Source organism: Lutra lutra, chromosome 16, assembly GCF_902655055.1.
Source record: "Lutra lutra chromosome 16, mLutLut1.2, whole genome shotgun sequence".
NCBI classification, from domain to species: domain Eukaryota; kingdom Metazoa; phylum Chordata; class Mammalia; order Carnivora; family Mustelidae; genus Lutra; species Lutra lutra.
Window position 1 is genome coordinate 6,004,214 of NC_062293.1, and position 24,178 is coordinate 6,028,391.

At 48.5% G+C, this 24,178-nt stretch overlaps 2 protein-coding genes across 2 annotated transcripts; one reads left to right on the forward strand and one right to left on the reverse strand.

Moving 5' to 3' along the window:
• Positions 1-2,554: 2,554 nt before the first annotated feature.
• Positions 2,555-18,568, reverse strand: KCTD2 (potassium channel tetramerization domain containing 2). The gene is given in 7 exon segments (XM_047707310.1): positions 2,555-5,384; positions 6,115-6,240; positions 8,449-8,544; positions 13,526-13,617; positions 16,503-16,611; positions 18,179-18,231; positions 18,234-18,568. Coding segments are annotated over 7 exon segments (789 nt in total). The 5' UTR covers positions 18,517-18,568; the 3' UTR covers positions 2,555-5,354.
• A 106-nt stretch (positions 18,569-18,674) lies between these two features.
• On the forward strand, positions 18,675-23,819 carry ATP5PD (ATP synthase peripheral stalk subunit d). Its single transcript, XM_047707323.1, has 6 exons — positions 18,675-18,838; positions 20,748-20,878; positions 21,572-21,668; positions 22,571-22,642; positions 23,410-23,472; positions 23,619-23,819. Exons 2-6 carry the CDS (start codon positions 20,757-20,759, stop codon positions 23,748-23,750), a joined length of 486 nt encoding a protein of 161 aa, XP_047563279.1. The 5' UTR covers positions 18,675-18,838; positions 20,748-20,756; the 3' UTR covers positions 23,751-23,819.
• Positions 23,820-24,178: the final 359 nt, after the last annotated feature.

A 24,178-nucleotide genomic window follows, 5' to 3' on the forward strand; every position in this document is an offset into this window, starting at 1 on the left:
TCACTGCCAAATAAATAAAATCTTAAAAAGAATACAGTCTTCTCTCCATGTTGTGTTTTGTTAGAAATCATTAACAGAAAAATGACATCAGCTAAAAATACACATTTAGATATAAGACTTAAATTTTGAGCTGTCAAGTTTGACTTGGGGAAAATAAACCTGGAGGAGGTAATAGCCACAAAAGAAAGCCCACAAGGGCAAAAGCTACAGCTTGCAAAGGCAAGAACTAGAATTAGTTAGATTGAGTTAAATTTCCATTGTAACATTTCATGGGAAACAATGATTTAAAAAAATATTTTTTTAAATATTTTACTTATTTATTTGACAGGGAGAGAGAGAGCAATCAGAGCAGGTAGGCAGAGAGAGGAGGAAGCAAGCTCCCTGGTGGGTAGAGAGCCCGATGGAGGGCTTGATCTCAGGACTCTGAGATTATGACCTGAGCCGAAGGCAGAGGCCCCAACCGACTGAGCCACCCAGGCACCCCAACAATGATTTTTTTTTAAAGATTTTACTTATTTATTTGACAGACTGAGATCACAAGTAAGCAGAGAGGGAGTGAGGGAAGCAGGCTCCCTGCTGAGCAGACAGCCTGATGCAGGGCTCCATCCCAGGACCCTGGGATCGTGACCTAAGCCAAAGGCAGAGGCCCCAACCCACTGAGCCACCAAGGCACCCCAGAAACAATGATCTTAATAAAAATATTTTATTTTTTTATTTTTATTTTTTTTAAAGATTTTATTTATTTATTTGACAGATAGAGATCACAAGTAGGCAGAGAGGCAGGCAGAGAGAGAGAAAGGGAAGCAGGCTTCCTGCTGAGCACAGAGCCCGATGCGGGGCTTGATCCCCGGACCCTAAGATCATGACCTGAGCCGAAGGCAGAGGCTTTAACCCACTGAGCCACCCAGGCACCCCAGAAACAATGATCTTAATAAAAATATTTTAAAGTAAAAATGAAAATAAAAATATTAAACAGAGAAACAATTTAATTGCACTGTACAGAAAGCTCAAGGAACTGAACTGGCTTAATGGAGTTGTACAAGTTCTCTCTAAGGGAAAGCTTTACTGATGAAAATCCATGTGGTGTGATTCTTATTACAAATTTAGCTCTGGGCCATCACCTGGGCTTTATGACTGAGTAGGATTCGGCAACAGACAAACCATCTATTGCAAAGGTTAACGCTGTATGGAGCGTCCTGCGAGCCCTGACTGGAGAATTACGATGCAGAACTCCAGGGTTTTGAAAAATATCCATGGCTTCTTTGGCCGATAACTCTTCTCCTTTTGAGATCAGGTACCTAACCACGGGACACCCAGTGACCATGTGGGCTGGCCTGCCGATCATGAAATAGGTGTCTGTCGTCTAACCCACCATGCCAGTCTGAGTCGTTAATCTGGCCCAGAATAGGTGTCATGGTCTCTCAGATGTGGGAACACTGAGTGTCAACACTGTTTCGCGTTGGGGAGAGGGCAAGGTCACCTTTGCGTAGAGTGGCTGTATCGTGTTAGGTAGAGACAGAGTTGTTCTTACTGTTTTAGGCTCATGTATGTGTCGAAGCACGTCCACGGACGCCGAGCTGCCAGAGGCGGCAGGGCTGGGCTGTTCCGCCTCCCAGCCCACCGCCCCTCGGGACTCCCCCCGTGCCCCTGGGGCTGGGACGCTGCCAAGCACAATTCGCCTTTACCAGCTCGTTCCAGGACAGGTTCACCCATGGGAAATGTGAGAGGGAGGGAGCCTGCCAGGCTGCAGGCAAAAAAGAAGGGACGTGCCCTTTCCTGTTACCGGAGAAACCACAGCAGCACAGCTTCGCTCTGGCAGCGACAGCTGGTCCCAGTAGTGTGGTCGGAGAACCAGCCTCCCCGAGCACCCTGAGAGGGCAGCATCTCCTCCGCGGGAAGAGAGCCCCTCCGGCAAGCCTCCACATTGTAACAGTCCCAAGTTCCTCCCTTTGCTCCCCTGCCCTGGGAGCAGTAACCGTGTCCGGTAGTCAATAGGTCTGTGACACCTCAGTGTCACTCCGGCCCTTTCCTCTTCTTACCACGTGTTAGCACCTGCTGTGGTCTGTCTACCACCGGACCCTGGGCCGATACACACATACCCTGTCTGCTACCTTTGTACCTACACGTCTCCCCAGCTGTAAGCACCCTATGGGAGGGGACGATCTAATGCCTTCTGAGGGTCCCACACCCTGCCTGGTGCCTCAAATGACCGATACTTAGCCTGCTGGTTACCTGCCTCACCCCACATTTATTCCTACTCTACTGTGCAGAGAAAATGGGCACCCGGCCACTTATGCTTCCGGGAAGGCTTCTTTTCCCTTAAAAATGGTCTCAGACTCTTCCCCCTCCCAGCTCGCTGGTGGGTAGCCCATCTGTCCCCACCTCCTGTTTCTCCCTCTCTCCTGGTCCTGAGGAGGAAGAAGGCCCAACACCCCCTCAGGCGGCTTCAGCAACAAGAGAAATGAGGACTTTGTAAGAGGCCCTGGTAGTCAAATTCATCTCCTAAAAACAGCTTGAGGATCATCGGGAGTGATGGGAAACCCAAGATGCAAAGTTTGTTTCATGTCTTTATTGACAAAAAAAAAAAAAAAAAGGTCACAGCATTTCAGACTTTATTCAAATACACAAACAGTAACAAACGGCACCCACAAGTGACAGGCATGGTCCCTAACCTCTGGGTCAAAGGCCATGCTGGAGGGTGTGGGTGTCCTCTCGGCCCGACCCACCCCCTCCCCCCAGCATCTCTGTCCCTTCCTCCCCTACACCTCGCTGACACCCCTGAGACCAGTTAAGACTGCAGAAACGAAGTCGCTCTAGAGGAGGTTGGGCCACGCCGCACGGCCAAGAAGAAAGCAGGTTCTGAGGGAAAGACAGAAGCGCGCGATGATGGCGTCTCCTGGGAGAAGCCAGGCTGCTTCGAGAGCTGCGCCTGGGCACAGAACGAAGAAGGAAGACACTCCCCACCCGGCAGCCCTGGGCAGTTGGAGAGAATGTGGGTCACTGGCCATGTGACACCCCCAAACGGATGGCCAGACCTCTCTCCGAAGTCATCAGCCGGACTCTCCCAGGAGGGGGGAGAAGGCTTTCAGGAAAAAATACTGACTCGGTTCTAAAGGGTAGGGGGAGATACTTTTCCAGAAACCTCAAGAAATGAATCGTCCTCAGCTTCAGGAGTACTGGAGCAACTGTCATTAGGATGCCACGAGGAGGGATCCTCACGAAAGCCAGCCCCGCAGGAGAGCGGCAATGTCACTGCTCTTGGTTTCTCTGCTGAGTACGGCGCCCAGCAGTCTCTCCGCAGGATCCACTGTGGGACTCTGAGAAGAGAAATGGTCGTTTCGGACGGGCTTGCTCTCCTCTGCCTTCTGGTCCACCTGGCTTCACCCCTTCGAGCAGGCTTGGAAGCATGGGCCGACCGCCAGGGAAATGCCCTGGGAAAGCAAATCTGACCGGGCTCCTGGCCCCAAATGAAGCTGCTTTCCCTCCTTTGAGTCAAATTTTACTTTTTTGAATTGGCCAAAGAGTGCCTCTTCCAAAGTCCTCTGTCCTATTCTGGTCAGAGCAGCTTTTCCTTGACACATTCAAATCTTATTATTTTATTTTTTTTCCTGAAAGATGACAGGATATCTCTGACCTTTTTCAAAGGTGACTGCTTTTACTGTAGGTAGAAGTTCCTGTAACATTTTCTAGCTGTAGCAATCGTGGGCACAGGCCAGAGTTCTGAGGTGCTGACGTCCACAAGCACGCTCCCGTATCAGCAGACACCCCTGGGCACACATTTCTATCCTGCTTTACACACAGATAAGGTCAAAGTGAGAATCCTGAAGAACAGTTACGCCATCTGCACATGGGCACGTGTCACAAGCTCAAAAGATATTTGGCACAGCCTGTAAGTCACTTCCAAAAATCGCAGCGCCAGACCCACCTAGGAAGTAGCTGAGCTGTGGAGGGGACAGAACCTCATCTGTGGAGGAAGCCAGGAGCGACTGGCAGGGGGTGGCCGTTACAGATGGAGTGTCCCATGGCACCTTCCCCTTCTCTGGGCCATCTGCCATACCAGGAAAGTCATCTAGGGAAAAACTAGGGATTCTCTGGCCCTTTGCATTCAATGACTGTTCACCAAGACGATCCAGCTACGAGCTCTGTGGTCCCAGCCCGAAGGAGGGCTTTTTCTCCGTGACCTGGCTCTCCGAAGAAAGAAGCAATGCTAACGGGGGGGTCGGAGATGTAGGGAGAGGGGTCCTTGGCCCGCCCAGCAAACACACACGCTCTACCGGGGATGATGTGGGGGCACGGATACGCCTGCCAGGCATGGTCAGAAATCAGTAAGAGACACAAATAAATACTAAATGTTCAGTCAAGGCATTTCCAAGAGACAATCTCAGAAGAAATAACACTTTTGGATACTACAATGTAACACATTTGGCGACTTTCAAAGAAATGCTGTCCCCATCCCAAGCCATCAGAGGATCCCAAGTCCCTTTTATCTTCGGTCCAGTTTCAGAAGTCAGAGAAGGAATATGGGCCAGCGAAGGCTACAGACCAGATACCTGACGCTCCCATCTGTCTGTGCAACAGAGTGCGGGACGCCACCTGCCTCAGACCTCCTCTCGGGATGAAAGTAAGCTACTGGAGAGTCTGCGCTGCTAGAGGCAAATGAGGCAGGGATGGACATGGTGGGGGCTAAGCGCCCCGAACCCAGAGCAGCAATCCCCGACCTCCACCCATAACCAAGGGACACCCCATCACCCGCTTCCTCAAAGGGGTTTTGTTCACAGGAACGGGGGGTGGTGGTGGTGTTATTCTGGCAATGCCGTCCTTTATCCAAAACCTAAACTCAACTTGACAGACTGAAGCTACAGTCCTTGGCATCTGCTGCATTAGTCTGGGGTGCAGAGAAGGGGGGAAAGACAGTGTTTCAAAGCGGCTTCCAATGCGGCCCTCGGGCGAAAACATGGCACAGCTCAGGGACGATCCTCCTTCATTTGCCGCGGCTTCCCTGAAGTACGGGCATGTACAAGGAGCCAGGCCTTCCTCTTCCCTTCCCCAAGGTGCCCTTAAGGGCTCTAACTGGGAACCTGGCCCAGCTGCGGTTATCAGACTCGTCACGACACTGGCTAAGAAAACAAAAGCAGGTTTCTGAAAAGGTATTCTGCAGCCGGGAGTCGCGTCTGTCTTCAGGTTCCTGTGGGAGGGGGCAGGGGTTCCTTTGGTTTTGACCAGAACACTTCTCCACTGGGGGGCCAGGCTCAGCTTTGCTTTGCAGCAGCTCGGTTGGTTACTGTACAGGAGCAAGATTAAACGTCACGAGGTGCTCTGCCGGGTTGCTCTCCTGATGGTTAAGGATCTGGAATTTACATCCGAGATCCTCTCTCCTGAAGAATCTGCAAGTGGAAGACGGGGGAGAGGGCTGAGGCTTGGACTCTGGAGCAGACCTGCTTTGAGGCTGAGGCTGCTAAGCAGACTGCTGCGGGAAAAGGGACCCGCAGCTGCTTTCTGCTGGACCCCTGCGAGCAGCACGACAATCCCTGGTAAACCAGGAGGCAAGGCAGGGCTGCGGCCCTGACCCCCTTGAAGCACTTCAGTAGTAAAAGACTTGCTCGACACCGTGGGGCCCCGAGTGCTGTTGATGCTAAAGAAAATGGTTCAGACGCACCATGGGCTGCTGACTTAGGAGAGCGTGTGAGGTAACTGCACAATTTCCCAGTGACTCAAGATGAGGAGGTCACAGAGGTAACCAAATACCTCTTCTCTTGAGGCAGCAAAAAGGAGAGAACAGTTTCAAAGAATAAACACAAAATAATTTCCAATTTTGAGATTCAGAATTCTCACGTTGTTGTAATTAGTGGCAATAAGATTTTTTTCACTGACTGGACAGAGGGTGTGTGAGTCCACCCTATTTCAGTAAGCGCTTCCTGACTAAAACCCTCAGCCACGGCTCCATAAATCCTGACTTAAATTGTAACAGTCAAAAACCAAAATGAAGGCAAAATGCAAAGCCAGCTTCGGAAGGAAAGGGAAGAAACCTCAACCAACAATTGGTTCAGGCAAAGCCCTCTAAGGGGCTGGGAACAAACGAGTCAGAGACAAAATTCTGGTGACACCATTTCTTACCTTTGCCTTTTCACTGGGCTCTATGACAATGCCATTGGTAGAATTATTTAGTTCTCTGGAGACGACACAGAGGAATTCTGCCTGATCCTCATTTCCGTAGTTATAGGAAGAGCCGATGCTGATTAGCTGATAGGACAAGAATATGGCGAACAGTCACCTTCAGGTACCAAAGCGCCACACGCATCCAACCCTCCTCCTGACCCAACTGTGTGGTTCTGCCTCTCATGGACGATCATTTCTGGGACTATCCAGGCTCAAGGGCACATCTGGATCTCAGTGACTCACCAGCGCATCGTCAATAAGCCTTCCCTAGAGAAGAAAAGTAGGGGCGCTGCCACTGTCTCCCCACCCAAGCACTTGAAACAAACCGGAAGGCGGCAACTAGGATTACCACGATCACACTCCTTCTAGCAAACACTGAGGTGAAAGAGAATGTTTGTGTGAATGAGAATGGACACTTGCTTCAGCCAAACGCCTACACAGAGCTGGCTCATCCTCAGGCAGAAGTCCTGGACCGGAGACTGGTACTCAGAAGGCTCTGGAAAGCACTGAGTGAATCACTGAAGAGTTATCATAAGCCATATGCTGCTGGGACCTTTAACCTTTTTAGCGAATTGAATTCAGGATTCAACTCTAAATAGACAATACACATGCTCAGGGAAAAACGAAGCCAAAGGATAAGGTCATCTGGGCAAGCATGGAGGGCCTCATGTCAGAAGAACATGACTGATTCGCTCTATGAATGGGCTTTAACTTCCTCATCTATATAATAGGGTTTGTACTAGCATGCCTTGTCTGCCCCCCAAACATTAACAAGATGAGAAAAAGGTTCATAATTATTCGCCGGTTTCATAAAAATGCTTAAAAGGGCACCAGGGTGGCTCAGTTGGTTAAGCATCTGCTTTCTGCTCAGGTCATGATCCCAGGGTCCCCGGACTGAGTCCCGAATCGGGTTCCTTGCTCCGTAGGGCTTCTCCCTCTGCCCTCACCCTGCCCTTGTGCTCTCTCTCAAATAAACTTAAAAAAAAAAAAAAAAAAAAAAAAAAAAAGAGAATACTTATTTTTTAATAATATTCTTTGCTGGGCCACCACCGCCTGCAGCTCAGGTCATGATCCCAGAGTCCGGGGATCAAGCCCCGCATTGGGCTCCCCACTCAGAGGGAAGCCTACTTTTCCCTCTCCACTCCCCCTGCTTGTATTCCCTCTCTTGCTGCCTCTCTCTGTCAAATAAATAAAAATCTAAAAAAACCAAAACAAAACCCAAAACATTCTTTGCTTAAAACTTATTCCAGGGAGGGGGTGTCTGGTTGGCTTAGCAGGAGAAGCATGCAACTCTTGAGTTCGGGGTCCTGCGTTCCAGCCCCATGTTGGGCACGGAGATTACTTAAAAACAGAATCTTGAAAAAGAAAACACACATAGCAGGGAAAATACTTGTGGGGTGGAAGTATGGCAACACCTTGCAGCCCCCACCTGGCTAAGAATCAGGCCGACATACACAGGCAGAATGGACTCGGCAGTACGGGCAAGTGTGAGGAAGGATCCTGCGTTAGCTCTGAAGGCGGAGACACCTGTGTATTCTATCTACAACACAGTGCTCTTAGCAGCCCAGCAGCAGTTAGTTGAGAAGGTGCATTTCTGGTGACCCTTCAACTGACTCTTCAAAAGTCTGCATAAAAACAGGCCTGATCCCCACAAAACGGTAACAGGATCATTCTGTTCAGTAACATGTTCATTCTGCTCGCGCCCAGCCTCCCTATGGCGAAGGCAACAGATGAGCTGAACAATTCTGCCATCTAATGGAGGGAACAGTACAACACTGACTGTGTGGCTTTGTCTGGATACTTCCTCCACGACACAAAGCTCAAGGAACAGAAATGCACAGACTGATGGGGAACGGCGAAGCCACACTTCTCACCACGCCTGACTCCTTTCACATCACACATGCCCATGCTCTTCAGGATGGACTACATACATGTTTGGAACGGCAGCATTCTCACCCCGGGGGGAGGAAAGGAAGGGCTATCGCTGAATCCTAGCCTTCTTTTCATAGTTATTCTATAAAATGTCAACTGAGCACTTAAGAAAAAACCCCAGAGAGGCACTTTCAGGCCTAAGCAAGCACAATGAAACTGAAACTTGGATGTGAAGTTGGGAGACATGATACTACTCTCAAGTCTCCCAACTCATCCGGTGTGACTGAGCACATCATCCACACCCAGTGGCTCTTTCCTCCGTTTCTGAACAGGTTCCCACCTGGCCCGACGGAGCCCTGAGGTTAGGAGCTGCCTATGGCTGGCGACGGTTTGAGGCACGGGGCCTCCTGGGAAACATACCTGTTCAAATTTCCACCCATCGGACATAGTGGAGACCATCTGCGTAAGCTCCTCCTCCTGGCACTGCAGGACTCTGTACACGTGCTTCACGGGGCCCTGCGACAACAACAGACTGTGAAGAACAATCTCGAGGACATGACAGTTTGCAGCTGCCCTGGTGTGGCTCTTCCCAAAACTGATCACTGAAAAGGAGCTTGCTTGGACATTTTTTCTGGACAGCCCCACACGAGCCCCTCTGACAAGCAGCAATGTCGTTTTTCAATAAAAACTTATCCAAGGAAAGAAAGAAAAAAAAAAAGGCCCAAGGCTATGGAATCAGTGGGTCCAGTATTTCTGAAGTTCAGAGAAATGAGTTATGTGCTTAGATTTCAGCCATTTCCCGGAGTAGAAAATAGAGTAAAATCACTTTGGACAAGAAAGTCACCTCATCATCTTAATTGGTTCATATCTGACATACATCCTGAAAATGCAGACCATTTTGGTTTATTCAGAGTGAAATCTTATTATGGGAATAATATATTGAACAGGATCCCAGGATATACCAATGTTTAAAACACTTACCCACCGCTGATGGTACCTGAGAGTGAAAGTGTTTCAGAATTAAATGGTAGCACTCCCGTTACGGAAGTATATACTAAAAAATGGGTATTTGGTCTTTGTTCCTGGTTCCTAGCACAGAGCTCCTAAAACCCTTGGAATTACCTGAGGGATGAAAGTATCTTTTTTGTGCTAATGACTGGTTCCCAGAAAGACCAAGCACCATTAGAAGGTTAGGACGTCCAGTCCTACTTGCTGACCTCTGACCTCGGTGGGAGGGAGAGGGGCTGAGCTGAAGACTGAATTCGATTACCAACGACCAATGATTTAATCTAATTAGTCATGTGTACGTAATGAAACATCCTTAAAAACCCTCGAACACTGAGGTTCAGGGAGCTTCCAAGTTGGCAACCATAAGCACGTGCTGGCCAAGTGGTACATCCCAACTCCACAGGCACGAAGGCTCCTGCGCTCGGATCCCGCCCCAGTCTTTCTCCATCTGGCTGTCCTCTGTCTCCTAGAGACAAACTGTAATAGTAAGTAGAGCATCTTCCTGGGTTCTGGTTGGTCTAGTAAATTACTGAACCCAAAGGGGGATGTCATGGGAACCCTTCATTGTGTAGCCGTAATGGAGAGAAGTACAGGTAGCATGGGGATCTGGGATGTGGCACTGGCGTCTGAAGCGGGGGCCTGAGCCCTGAAACCTGTAGAAATAGTTACTACACACTAGTTAGTTTCAGGAGAGGACGAACTGCTAGACACCCAGTTGGTGTCAGATTCAGAGAGAAGTCACTCGTTAGCCCACTCAACTCTGGAACAGAAGTTAGAACCAGAAGCGAAAAGGCTAGATGCCCCAAAGTTGCGGCACTAAGGCCCCTAACGCTTAATCCACAGGTGAACCCCTCCCTTAGGACTTGGGCTGTGAGCTTTAGGAGCGAAAGTCGGGGGGCGCCTGGGTGGCTCAGTCAGTTAAGCATCTGCCTTTGGCTCAGGTCCTGGGATCAAACCCCATGTCGGGTTCTCTGCTCAGTGGGGAGTCTGCTTCTCTCTCTCACTCTCCCTCTGTTCTGTGTGTCTCTCTTTCAAATCAATCAATCTTTAAAAAAAAAAAAAAAAAAGCCAAAGTCAGGTGAGGGCAAGGGTTGCTGCAGGGAGGCATGCTCCCCAGATGAGAGCTCCTGTTCACACAAGGACGACTGGAGGCTCACAGGAAGATGCAGCGTTTGTCAATTTTGGACCATTCAGTGTTGGGTCCAACAGCTGCACATCCACTGCCTGTCCGAAGGACATGACGCATTTGTTAGAGCACAAACAGCAACGGAAGCTGAGAACAATGATGCTCCGTCACGGAGGGATTGGTTATGTTCTTGGGATTTCAAGAAAATATGGACTGGGGCGGGGGGTGGGTGGTGCGCCTGCGTGGCTCAATGGGTTAAGCCTCTGCCTTCTGCTCAGGTCATGATCTCAGGGTCCTGGGATCGAGTCCCACATTGGGCTCTCTGCTCAGCAGGGGGCCTGCTCCCCCCCCCCCCCGCCCCTACCCCGCCTGCCTCTCTGCCCACTTGTGATCTCTGTCAAATAAATAAATAAAATCTTTAAAAAAGAAAGAAAGAAAGAAAGAAAGAAAGAAAGAAAGAAAGAAAGAAAGAAAGAAAGAAAGAAAATACAGACGGTTTCCTTAAGAATAATGGAAATTTGGCTTTGGTGCTTTTTCAAAAGGATGACTGGGCTTCAGTTCTCTGGAAAATTTGTTTGGAAGAACCCGCTGCTGGGGAAATACTGGGTCAACAAAAGCAGCTCCAGATTAGGGAGTGCTCCAAGCCCAGAGTGGGGTCCCCCTCTGCTCCCGTCTTCTGCGGGACACTGGTGTGTCTTGCCTGAGTCAGGCGGTGCTTGTTGGGATGGAGGCAGCACCAGCGCCCGGGCTGGTCTGCCAACAATGCTGAGCTCTTTCTTTCATGGTCTCCCCCTCTGGACCGAACGCAACTATTATTACACGAGGCACCAAGAAAAACATTCCCTCCACCTAAAATGTAGAGCAAATCTCAGGAAGATTTCAATGATCTCTGAGCACACATTTTGGAAACAACCAAGTGTTTTATGTTCTAAAACTCAGAGTATCACAAAAGATCTAGCCCCAACTATCAAAGCCCAAGGTATTTAAGACGTTACCTCTTTATTTTTCTCTTCCAAAGTAAACCACAGGTGTTCTCAAATGCACTAAGATTAATGACGTAACAAAAAATGTCAGAGACAGCAAAGTAGCAGAGTAGTAGCAGCCACTAATAGAGAAATGAGACGTCACTAAAAGGTGGGGTGGGACGCCCATATCTTGGGCTCTGCCTGAATCCCGGTCATGTGTGTCTCCCTGAAATAGAGACAAGTTAGGGGCCCCTGGCTGGAAGTGGAAGGAGCGTGTGGCTTGGGGTTGTTGGTTCCAGCCCCATGCTGGGTGTACAGATTACTTAAAAATAAAATCTTAAGAAAAAAATCAGCAAGTTAAAGGAGATAACGTGTTTGAAGGGAAAGCCACAAAAATACACACATGGCCAATTTTGCCTTAGAGCTGTGATACATGCAAAAGAGGGTGTTTTTGAACAACATCAAATCCACTGCTCAGAGTTTCACTAAATAAAAAGGACAGATGGAAAGATCAATTAGCATCAAAAAGGCCTTGCCATCCCTCGAACAAAAAAGCTTCCAACTGGGTCTATATCTACAAGCCTTCAGAACCTAAAGGACTAATTAACTTAATCGCTGTCATCAAACAAATCTTACAATGCTCTCAAGGACTTAGCTAATGGCAAAGAACTGAGAACATTCAGGGCTGAATGGCTTCAAATTACATAATTCATGGTACCATCAAAATTTACACTAAGCAATCAAAAGTTTTTTCGGAATGTGGAAAATTGAGGACAAAGCTAAGTTTCCAGAACGTCTAGCTATTAAGTATCTACAATAGAGAAAGATGCCACGTACGTTATAATCCGAGATGGCGACAAGATTGAGGCCATTAGATATTTCATATGGTAAATTGCAAACCAATTATAAATTCATTTTTGAACATTAGAAAGGTTTTCAGACATTGGCTAGAAGGAAGAAAACCAAGTAAGCTCTTCTTTCCGCCTTTGCAAACTACTACAGATAAACTGAAGAAAGGTCATTTTTTGTCATAGATGTCAGTTCCCCCATCAGATGACTCCATTTAGAGCCAAAAAAACAAAACAAAACAAAAAAACAAAACCCAGAAAATTTGGATATATGAAGTCTAAGATAGAACATAGAGAGGAACTATTTTTTACTTTTTGTTTTGTTCTGACTTTTGAAAAGAAACATTGCCTTCTGAATCATGGGAAAATTCTACACTGCAATAGACTGGATCTCAGGAAAGCATCCATCACTGGGAGCTGATGGGATAAGAGGCAACTCAGGCTACAAGACAGATGGTCACAGTGGAGTCCAAGGCTGCCCTCTGTCACTACAGCTGCACCTTCTTAAAATAGAGCCTATACAGGAAAGGGAACGTCTGTTTTCCCCGCTAGACTTCAAGCTTCTAGAGGGCACAGACCCTCTCCTAGGAGCCAGAGAATCTCAAGGGCCACTTATGACATGTGCTCGGTGAAATGGTGTGAAATAGGCGGTGTGTGCCTTACTGTCTTCTCAAACTGGTGGCAAATTGTGTGGGTTTTGTTGTTGTTATTCTGTCTACTGAGTTAATATAAAAACCCAGACTTCATAATTAACAGGAAAGCCTGAGATTATTTCCTCGGAAGCATTATTCACAAGCAGCTCCTAAAGTCTAGAGCACGAGACTGGTTTCATGTGGCCATCGGGAGCTGAATGGGACGTGATCACACTTTTAAAAAGGCTGGTCCTAATAGTGGCCAACAGGTGGAAGCAAGAGCTTGCTGGGCCCTTACGTGGAGGGAGCAGATACTCTGCCTTGGAGAACAAGGTTAGGGACCTCAAGTGCCATGGACTTGCTGCCAAACGTGTGCGTGAGCAGCCACAACCTCTCGATCTCTTAAAGGGACAGGAGGGCTGTTTTGTTTTGTTACGTCTTCTGCTGTTTCCTTGTTCTGAACAAGCCCGGTGGCGAATGCGCTGTCTGTCTGGAGCACGGACTGTGTTCCACACGGACCTCCAGCTTTAAGGGGAGCGGTAGCTCTTGCCTGACAGCACGTGACCCTTTTCAAATCCCACCCAGACACAGCAACAAAGAGCCATGGAGACCTTCTCCCTTTAATAGTTCAAAACCCATGGGGCACCTGGCACTCTTGATCTTGGGGTTCTGAGTTTGAGCCCCATGCTGGGTGAAGAGATTAAAAATAAAATCTTATTTTAAAAAAAAGAAAAAAAGGGTGCCTGGGTGGCTCAGTTGGTTGAGCGACTGCCTCTGGCTCAGGTCATGATCCTGGAGTCAGGGGATAGAGCCGGAGTCTCCCTCTCCCTCTGACCTTCCCCCCTCATACTTTCACTCTCTCAAATTAATAAATAAATAAAATCTGGAAAAAAAAAAAAAGAGTTCAAAACCCATTACCTGAGAAGTTCTGTTCTCATTGTCCCGTATCCGTTCCTTAACCAGCCGCACAAGAGATGCAATGTTGTAAAACTCCGCTTCTTCCAGAACACCTAGGCCAAGGACCAAACTGTAGTTAGAGATATGTGTGCATTCCCCAGAAAACAGCAAGAGCTGAAGTTTGCATGCTTGCTAAGAACTGCATTTTTCTTTCTTTCTTTTTTTTAAAGATTTATTTATTTATTTGACAGAGAGAGAGAGAGAGAGACACCCCAAGTAGGCAGAGAGGCAGGAAGAGACGGGGGCGGGGGTGTAAGCAGGCCCCCCTCTGAGCAGAAAGCCCGATACGGGGCTCAATCCTAGGACCCTGAGACCATGACCCAAGCCAAAGGCAGAGGCTTAACCCACTGAGCCACTCAGGCGCCCCAAGAACTGCTTTTCTCAAATGGAAGCGTGGTCTCTCTCCTTCAGGCTGGGAAATGTTTCTTTGCTGTTTAGGGTGTACCCATTTCCTTCTACCCAAAGTGAGTGAGTCAAGCTCTGGGGCTCCTCTGTTCATTCTGTTTCACCCCTGCAGTTTCCCACTTGGCACGCTCCTCGCCTCTCCCTGCACCTGCCCATTAGCTGCAGGACACCTTTCCCATATGTCACTTATTTCCTGGAACTGGTCACATTGGAGAACTCCTGAGCTTGCAATGCTTACCCAGTCTGTCCTAAAAATGACCAGGGGTGAGTGTGTATAAATTAATGTGGACCACATTTAATAGGATGCTTATTATTTGAACATAAAAGGCAGTTACTGAAAGAATGCCGTGCTAAATAAAATCAAAGACCTTGGACAGGACAACCAAGTGGGATGTGTGATCTGGTATCAGACAAAACATTTGCTATAAAAAACATTATTGGAGCAACTGATAAAATTAGAGTATAAGCTGTAGATAGAAATATTTATTAATATTAAATTTCCTGAACTCGATAACTATACTGTACCCTTGTTCTTGGGAAATACAGGTGAAGAATTAATGGGTGAATCTGTGACTTAATCTAAATAGTTCAGAAGTAAAAACTGTGGTGGGGAAGGAAGGAAGGATAGGAGTGGGGAGAGAGAATGGATGATAACACAAGCATGATCAAAAAAATGCTAAAAAATTGATGAATCTGGGAGTTCTCTGTGCTGTGCTGGCCCTTTCCTCTAAGTTTGAAAATATTTCAATAGAAAACAATTTTTTTTTAAAAGATTTTATTCATTTAGGGCACCTGGGTGGCTCAGCGGGTTAAGCCGCTGCCTTCAGCTCGGGTCGTGATTCCAGGGTCCTGGGATCGAGTCCCACGTTGGGCTCTCTGCTCAGCAGGGAGCCTGCTTCCCTCTCACTCTCTCTCCCTGCCTCTTTGCCTACTTGTGATCTCTCTCTATCAAATAAATAAATAAAATCTTTAAAAAAAAGTTATTATATTGGGACGCCTGGGTGGCTCAGTTGGTTGAGCAGCTGCCTTCGGCTCAGGTCATGATCCCAGCGTCCTGGGATCGAGTCCCACATCGGGCTCCTTGCTTGGCGGGGAGCCTGCTTCGCCCTCTGCCTCTGCCATTCTGTCTGCCTGTGCTCGCTCGCTCTCCTCTCTCTCTGACAAATAAATAAAATCTTTAAAAAAAAAAAGTTATTACATTAAAAAAAAAAGATTTTATTCATTCATTTGACTGACAGAGATCACAAGTAGGCAGTGAGGCAGGCAGAGAGAGAGGGGGAAGCAGGCTCCCTCCCAAGCAGAGAGCCCGATGCGGGGCTCGATCCCAGGACCCTGGGATCATGACCTGAGCCGAAGGCAGAGGCTTAACCTACTGAGCCACCCAGGTGCCCCTAGAAAACAATTTTTTTAAAGACTTCAGAAAAGATGCTGAAGACTCCTCTTTTCAAGAAACGAGATTATCCGTGAGGTAGTGATTATTAAAGCTGGACGGTGGGTGCACGGAATTTATGGTACTATTCCCATTATTTCTGCATGCTTCTGAAATGTTAAAGAAAGAAAGAGCGAGCAAACGAGTCCTCTTCTTACCAGTTGAAACCGATGTGTTCTGCGGCCACTTCATTAATTAGCATGGCCATTACAGCTTTCTTACTCAGAGCTAAAGCTTCTAGGTCAGGGTGCCCTGGACTTAGGGACAGGCCCCAATCTGCTACTGAATGCCTTTGGTGAGACCACGGCAAGCCTTTTAGAAAGATTCTAGACGCACTTAAGAGTCCAGATGGCCTACAAACCGAAAAGATGAGGCAGCCGATGACACACCTGACAGCGGACTGGAGAACGAATCAGGTCAGCTGCAGAAATTTACAAGGAAGCATGAGACCAGTCTTAAAAGAAATGAGGCCAAGCCTTTATTATGTTTTATAGCTGCAAGTAAAATTGAAAAAAATAAATTATTAATGTCAGAGATGTGATGCTCCGGGCTACGGACCGTCACTGCTTACGAGCTCATAAGTAAAAGTAAAAAGGGTTTCTGACAATTCTGCAGGTTTGGAGAATGTTCCCGAAGCTATCTGTAAAACTGAGCTATCTCTTTTCCTTCTCATTAAGGAGGCTGAACAGAGCCCAGTGGGGACCCCTTAAGCAAGACCTCCTCAGATAAGACTAGGTAACTAGAGACTCCCTGCTCACTTCCATAAACCTTTACTACACCTGCACATGAGCTCGATGAAAATCTCCAAAAAAAAATATTCAAATTTGGGAGCGCCTGGGGCGGGGGGCTCAGTCATTAAGCGTCTGCCTTCGGCTCAGGTCAGGATCCCGGGGTCCTGGGATCGAGCCCCTGCATCGGGTTCCCCACTCAGAGGAAAGCCTGCTTCTCCCTCTCCCACTCCCCCTTCCCCCTGCTTGTGTTCCTTCTCTCACGTTGTCTGTCTCTGTCAAATAAAAATCTTTAAAAAAAAAAATTCAAACTGTGAAACTGCTTTAAAGATAGAGCCCAAATGTTGAAAATGCCCAGTTCAAACGTTGTTCTTACCTTCTTCCGCCAGCTCCTTCGTAATGATGAGTTTCCCATGGCGGAGGTAGTTTAGGATAGGACCAAAGTAGGTAGGATCTCTGTCAATCAGATAGGCCCCTGTCTCGTCCTGCCAACCAAACACAAAGGTCTCACTCTGGAGATTTCAGACTAGTCCGGGCAAGGTTTCAGCCTCTCTGTCACAATTCTTTAGTGAGAGGGCAAGCGTTGCTACATGTTGCTTATCACAAACTACTGGCAAGGCTAGCTCTATGTATCTTGTACTCTGAGAGCCTTTCAGGGGGGGTGTTACAGATGCCTAGTCCCACATCCAGGCGTTTACGTGAACTTCTAAAATCTTTACTGGGACACAATTACCACCATTCTTCTATGGGATAGCTGTTATAAAGTAAGGGGAAGAAAATGCCATAGTTTGATTATTAAATCTCTGCTTGAGATGGACATTCTGACTGCTCTACTGCCCCCAAATCACATTCCTAATTCTAAGAAAACCTCTGTATAGTTGGCAATAATCCTGAGCTCAAGGCCAGCATCAGTGGGAGTCTGCATTGCCAGCTGTAACTCACACACCCCAGTTCTGTGCCCGGAGGAAGCTTGGCACCGCCGGGACTTGGCGCTGAGCAGCTTTAATCCTACTCATCTTTACAGTAAAAGGAACAAGAAGAAACTGGCTTCTATTGCAAAAAGAGAGATTTAGGGTAGATAAAAATAATTCCTTTACAAGCAAAGGTTTTGGAATTTCTCTAAAGTTAGGGCAGGACAGGTTTCTATCGATCTGAGATTAGAGAAGAGGTAGATGGTGAATAAATAAAACAGCCAACCTTTACCCAAACCTAACTCTATTTCAATGTAACTGGCTGAGTGCTATATGGAAGGTGGGGTAAGCTATGGTCAACGCCTTACTAAATGATCAATGTGTAAAGCGAATAAACAACACTTCAAACTGGAAATGGGTTGGAAGTGTCTCGTCACCTCTCAACTTCTGGTTGGGAGCCATGCATCTTGCTCAACAGCATTCTTCAGTTTGCATTTCCCGATGGCCTTAACCAGTTGGCTTGGGTTTGCACTGGCAACTGGTAATCTCTTTCCAAGGCATGTGTCTGAGCTCTAACATGCTCCTAGAACAGTGACTGTTACCAGATGCGAGCTCAGGGCCCAGGACCACAGGAAAAGAAGTGTGCTATCACGAGAAGCACTTCCTGCAGCTGTCAGACCCAGGCTTTCACCCAACTTGGCAGAGGGGTCCAAGAGGAAGTCTGAGAAAGCTACAAAGATGCCTCCGCTCACCCTGACCCAGTTCTGGACGCATCTGGCACAGGCAGTGAGGGGCTGACGAGGAGCCAAGGGAAAACTCATGCAGATCCGAGGGGCTGGTTATGAGAGAGGCAGAGAGAGGAATACGGAGAAGGGGTGTGGAGTGGGTTCTCGTGGGTGCGGGTGGGCACTGTGTGGGCAATGAGTCGCTGAGAGCGAAGGGCGGGGTCAGAGAGAAAGCCGGAGTGCGACTGAGGATGGGGGAGAATAGCCGCCGGGGCCAGCCTGGCGGGGGAGGGGTTAGGAGGGGGTTCCGGCCCGAAAAGCCCGCTTGTGGGGAGCGTGTCGCAGGAATCTGGGGACGAGCTAGGAGGCACGAAGGGGGTTCGATGGCCGGGGGCGCGCCCGAGGGCGGGGCGCACCTTGTCCGAGTCCAGCTCCGGGTCCTCCTGGCAGCAGAGGCGACACAGGAAGACTTGGGCTCCCGGCCTAGTGTCTGTCTGGTGGTCACGAAGTAGGTGCCGCCCACGTTCAGTCGGACCCAGCGGGCCGCACCGCCGCCCCCTGCCCGCTCTGGCGGTCCGGGACCCGGCTCCAGCGGCGGCGCGGCAGCGGCAGGCGGGCGGCCGTGCCCCCGGGGCGTGGGGCCGACGGGGCGAGGGCTGGGGGACCCGCGGCCCGGTCCGCCCCCATCGCCCAGCCCGCTTCCGCCACCCCCTCCCAGCCCCGCCATCGCCGGGTCCAGCTGCAGCTCCGCCATCTTGGGCCGCCGCCGCCGCCGCTGCCCGCGCGCCGCCGGGCCGGCCCATCTCTCGGCAGGGAGAGCCGGGCCGGCCCATCGGCGGGGGTGGGGCCGGGGGAGAGGGACGGGAGCGCCCCCAACCAGCGTCCGGGGACCCGTGAGGGGGAGGTGCTGCACCCGCCCTTGGGGGCGGGACTTCCGGAACCAGCCTCCATTTCTACGGGCTGCCCTGCGAAGCAAGGCCCGCCCCTTCAGCTTTGGGGTTGGCTCAGGGAGGCTTTCCGGTGATCCAGTTCCGTTCCTTGCTGCTGTGGACTCTGGGCGGCCGGGGTCGGTGAAGGTGAGTGGGGTTTGGGTACGCCGGGCCCGATGTCGGCGGACTGCCCTGTTTTGCCCCCTCCAGACCTCGTGGCGACCCTTGTCGCACCCCTGACGAGGAGGCCGGGCTTTGTGGTTGGCCTGCCGGCAGAGCGCCCGGGTGTAGCTTCTGCCGCCGCCGCCGCTCTGCTCGGCGCTTCCTTCCTCTCCCCTCCCCCGCGCGAGGTCGCTGGGCTGTGACCCCCGCCGCCTCTGACCGAGGTGCTTCCACCCGCGTCGTCTCGTTGGGTCCGCCCCCAGCGCTGGGGATTCAGCAACATACAAAGGACAAAAATCCCATCATTTAGGAAGCCTCCCTGCCCTGGTGCTTGGGAAAGTCTCTGTAAGGGCCTTTATTTCTTTGGTGTCTTTAAAAGTCACCTGCAGGGGTGCCTGGCTGGCTCATTCGGTGGAACGTGGGACTCTTGATCTCTGGGTTGCAAGTTTGAAACCCGCGCTGGGTGTTGAGATTACTTAAAGTAAAAGTCACCTGCCCATCACCTCCACGCCTGGAAACAAGCTATTGCTGAGACGGAAGGAAAGCAAGAGACAGGTGTTGGACCAGTTCTTTTTAAGATCCTGGGGAGGATTTCTTGCAGCTCCCCTGTGCTCCACCCCATAGTTTGCAAAGAAAGGCCTTTGGCATTTCAGTCTTCCTCCTGATGTCTGGCACCGGTCTTTTTTTTTTTTAAGATTTTTTTTTAAAATTTATTTATTCAACAGAGAGAGAGAGAGATCACAAGTAGGCAGAGAGGCAGGCAGAGAGAGAGAGAGGAGGAAGCAGGCTCCCCGCTGTGCAGAGAGCCCGATGTGGGGCTCGATCCCAGGACCCTGAGATCATGACCTGAGCCGAAGGCAGAGGCTTAACCCACTGAGCCACCCAGGCGCCCCTGGCACGGGTCTTGAAGGTAGTTTGACTATTTCCCCATATTCTTAGTTTAAAAAAAAAAAAGGCTGTAACCACTTGACATGTTCTCTCACATTCAAACATATATTGAAAACCTCTGTTAAGGGTCTTAGTAGAATGCATGGGGTATGTGCTAGTGCTGCAGGGGATAATCAGATCTGAACGGGAAGGTGCAGGTATTACTGGTCAGATAGGGAGGGAGTAGAGAGCTCCTTCAACTTGGTAAAACGACGGCAGATTGATGTGCACAGTTTCACTGGTCTTTTAACAGCCTTTGAGGGTCAGCAGGGCTGGTATTATCCCCATTTTCGAGGTGAGGAAATTCTGACCTAGGATCTGCTCTATTTAAGCTCTGTTGAAACTTGTGTATGTGTTAAGTTCTGTGCCCTGGAGCACCTGAATAAAATGCATGCAGTCGGAATGGAAGTGTATTTAAATGATTGCTTTTATGCAGTGCGTATTAATTTAGCGATATTTCCAAAGGTACAAGAAGAGCAGACACTAGAAAACTGGGCTTTTTTTTTTTAAAGATTTTATTTATTTATTTGACAGAGAGATCACAAGCAGGCCGAGAGGCAGGCAGAGAGACAGGAGGAAGCAGGCTCCCTGCTGAGCAGAGAGCCCGATGCGGGACTCGATCCCAGGACTCCGAGATCATGACCTGAGCCGAAGGCAGCGGCTTAACCCACTGAGCCACCCAGGCGCCCCTAGAAAACTGGGCTTTTTAAGGATGAGTAGGAGTTGGGGAATAGAGGGGGACAATCTTGGAGGAAATGATGTAGCTATATGCCAGGTTGTTGCATGCCTTGAATTTGAAAAGCTAAACTATCCTTTTTTAGTAATCCTGATTCCTTTAGTTGATAAAGGTACTCCTCAAGCTGTCAGGATGCTGATCTATTTCTTAAAGGTTTGCATGTTTCTAAGGTGCCTTTTAAAGGATTCTCCGTAAAAGCCCTGTTTTGATCTGACCTGTTTTATTTTGCAGGATCTCAAGATGGCTGGGCGAAAACTTGCTCTAAAAACCATTGATTGGGTAGCTTTTGGGGAGATCATACCCCGAAACCAGAAGGCCATTGCTAACTCCCTGAAATCTTGGAATGAGATGCTTACCTCCAAGTCAGTACCATTCGAAGAGGGACCTGCTTAACTTGCTACTAAGTGTGGAAGCAAAACAGTGATTTGGAATTACATACCAATTCCTGTTTTTGTTTTGTTTTTGTTTTTTTTTAAGATTTTATTTATTTATTTGACAGAAATCACAAGTAAGCAGAGAGGCAGGCAGAGAGAGAGGACGAAGCAGGCTCCCCACTGAGCAGAGAGCCCAATGCAGGGCTCGATCCCAGGACCCTGGGATCATGACCTGAGCCAGAGGCAGAGGCTTTAACCCACTGAGCCACCCAGGCGCCCCTACATACCAGTTTCTGATGTTCTTCTGCTATATGGAAATCCACACATAGGGGTGCCTGGGTGGCTCAGTCAGTTAAGCTTCCGACTCTTGGTTTTGGCTCAGGTCATGATTTCAAGAGTTCCAGGTCAGGTCTGTGCTCAGCAGGGAGTCTGCTTGAGATTCTCTCCCTCTGCTCCTCTCCCTACTTGAAGATGCTCTCTCTAAAATAAATAAATAAATAATTTTTTTTTTTTTTTAAAGCATGCATGTTTCCAAATGAAAGTAGTTTTTTGGCATTCTTATGATCTCTCTCCTAGAGAAAACTATGATGAGAACTCTAGGCCATAGGAATAAGGAACGTACTGTGTGAATTTTCTGTTGCTCATAGACCAATTTTAACTTCTGCTTTTCCATGTGAGCAGGTTGGCTACTCTCCCTGAGAAACCCCCTGCTATCGACTGGGCTTACTATAAGGCCAATGTGGCGAAGGCTGGCTTGGTAGATGACTTTGAGAAGAAGGTGAGACTCAGGCAGCTAAAGCACTGGTCTCATAGTGTGGCTTGCGAGTGCGGAGCAGAACAGTAGCTGGTTAGAGATGCAGGATGACAGCATGGAAACAAGGGTGCTGTTAGCAGTCCGAGCCCAAAGGAAGTTCGGGAAAGATGGGTGTAGATATATGGTAAATATGTGCAGAGAATTCAGGGTCTTCACTTAGCAAGTTTCCTATCCAAAGAAACAGTCTAGTACGTTATTAATCAGGGAGGCAGAGGGCTGTGGATTTAAGTGTTTCCATTCCAACACTTCCTCAGTTGTTTTTTTAGCCCCTCACCTGTCTCCCTTACATCTTTTCTACCCTTTCACTGTTTTCTTCCTTTCTCTTCTCACTTTTGACTCTGTCTTTTGGCTGAATTTCTCGTCCACCTAGCCTCCTCTGACATTTACATGTTAAACCTCAGCATCCACTATTTATTTATTCATTGGACACATGGCTTCTCGAAGGCCTACTCTGTGCCTGGTATAGTGCTCTGTGCTGGGGCCAGGGGGCCAAGCAGTCTTCTAAGGAGACCTGTCTTCGTCACCATTATATAAACGTAGTCCATTAGGGTTTCATTTGAAAGAGAAATCCGTTTCTTCAGAAGTACAAGTTTCTAGGAGGCCATTTTTTAGGTCCTCTGTTCCACCTGTCCTTTTCAGACGAAGAAACTGGAATTCATGGTAATAAAGAATTGTCTAGTTAGTGACAGGACTAAGAACGTTCAGCTCCTGTTCTCAGGCTAATATTCTTTTCACTGCAACACTTCAGATGCATGCTGGTTTCCTCTCGGGATAGAGAGTGTATTTTTATCTGTAAGGATGGGGGTCTTGGAGCCCTTTCTTTGGACTCCCAGATACATTAATAACAACCGTTCCTGTGTTTGTAGTTCAATGCCCTGAAGATTCCTGTACCAGAGGATAAATACACTGTTCAGGTGGACGCTGAAGAGAAAGAAGATGTAAGTAGTTGAGACTATTCTTTATTCTAAAACTGTATTTCCTAATGGCTCTGTATTTCTTAGAAGTTAGGTTAATGGAGAGGGAATTAAAAGGAGTAATAAAATAAAACTCTAGAAAATGCAAGTAATCTATGGCGGCAGTGCTTGAGTAGTTGGCTGGGAATGGGAGTCAGGGGGCTGATAAATTTGTTCACTGTCTTGATGGTGGTGATGGTTTCACAGGTGGATACATACATCAGAACTTCTCCAGTAGCATTTTTTCAGTATTTGTATCTTATTGTAGGCCACTTAAACTTCAACAATGCTGTTAAAAACAAGGAGTTAGAATTGGGTAGGGACATTATCCAAGGTAGTATTCAGACACCTAACCATTTGCTTGAAAGTCTGAAAGCCAAATGTGGGAAGCCAGGTGGCTCCACCAAAGGGAAGTCTGGCTAGGTGGTCAGGCGGCTTGTCCTGACATTCACTAACCGGCCCCTGTGAAACACAGGCATCTCGTAGGTTGTCTCGATGAGTAACTTGCTGATGAATGATGAACCCTGGTTCTGCTATCATTAGCTAGCTCTCCTGTAGGGGGCTCTTTGTGAATTCAGGAAAAGCTGTCGTGTGCCTCACAAAGCAAGGACCCCCCCCAGGCATCAGCGCAGCCCCGTGTTCTCCATACAGAGTGGGAAAGCCAGGTGGGCTCTGGGATTTCTGTTTTGGGAGCCTCAGGGTCAGGACACTACAACTTGGTTTCAAAACAGAATGTCTCTCTTCTCTTTAAGGTGAAAAGTTGTGCTGAGTTTTTGTCTCTCTCAAAGGCCAGGATTGTGGAATACGAAAAACAGGTAAGGATCAGCCTTGGCCTTTGCTTGTAAGATGTTTTCTCTCCCTCATGGCCACACATCTGTCACCTAGTGGCAGTAACCTACCTCGGATTCTTTTTTGCATCTCTGTGGCCCCGTTTACCTTAACAAAATCCCCCTCTTTGCAGCTGGAGAAGCTAAGGAACATAATTCCGTTTGATCAGATGACCATTGAGGACCTGAATGAAGCCTTCCCAGAAACCAAATTAGACAAGAAGAAGTATCCCTACTGGCCTCACAAGCCAATCGAAAACTTATAAACTTGAGGTGGGGAGAGCGCTCTGGCCCTCGTATTATAAACGCTGGACATTAAAAATAATGGATATGGTGCTGTGTGTCTGCTCCTTTGCAGCTGAGACAGTTACGACTCGGAGATGCCACCACTGCAAGTGGACTTTTTGTTAAGATGGAAAGCTGAGCCTGCAGCTGTGTGCTGGTCTAGTTACCTAACGGTTAGGGTGTACAGGAGCCAGGTAGCTCCCAGGGCTGCTGAAATCTTTTTTTTAAGATTTTATTTATTTGACAGAGACAGCAAGAGAGGGAACACAAGCAGGAGGAGTGGGGGAGGGAGAAGCAGAAGTGGGGCATGATGCCAGGACCCTGGGATCATGACCTGGGCGGAAGGCAGACACTTAAAGACTGAACCACCCAGGCGCCCCGGGCTGCTGAAATCTTAACAAATCGCAGT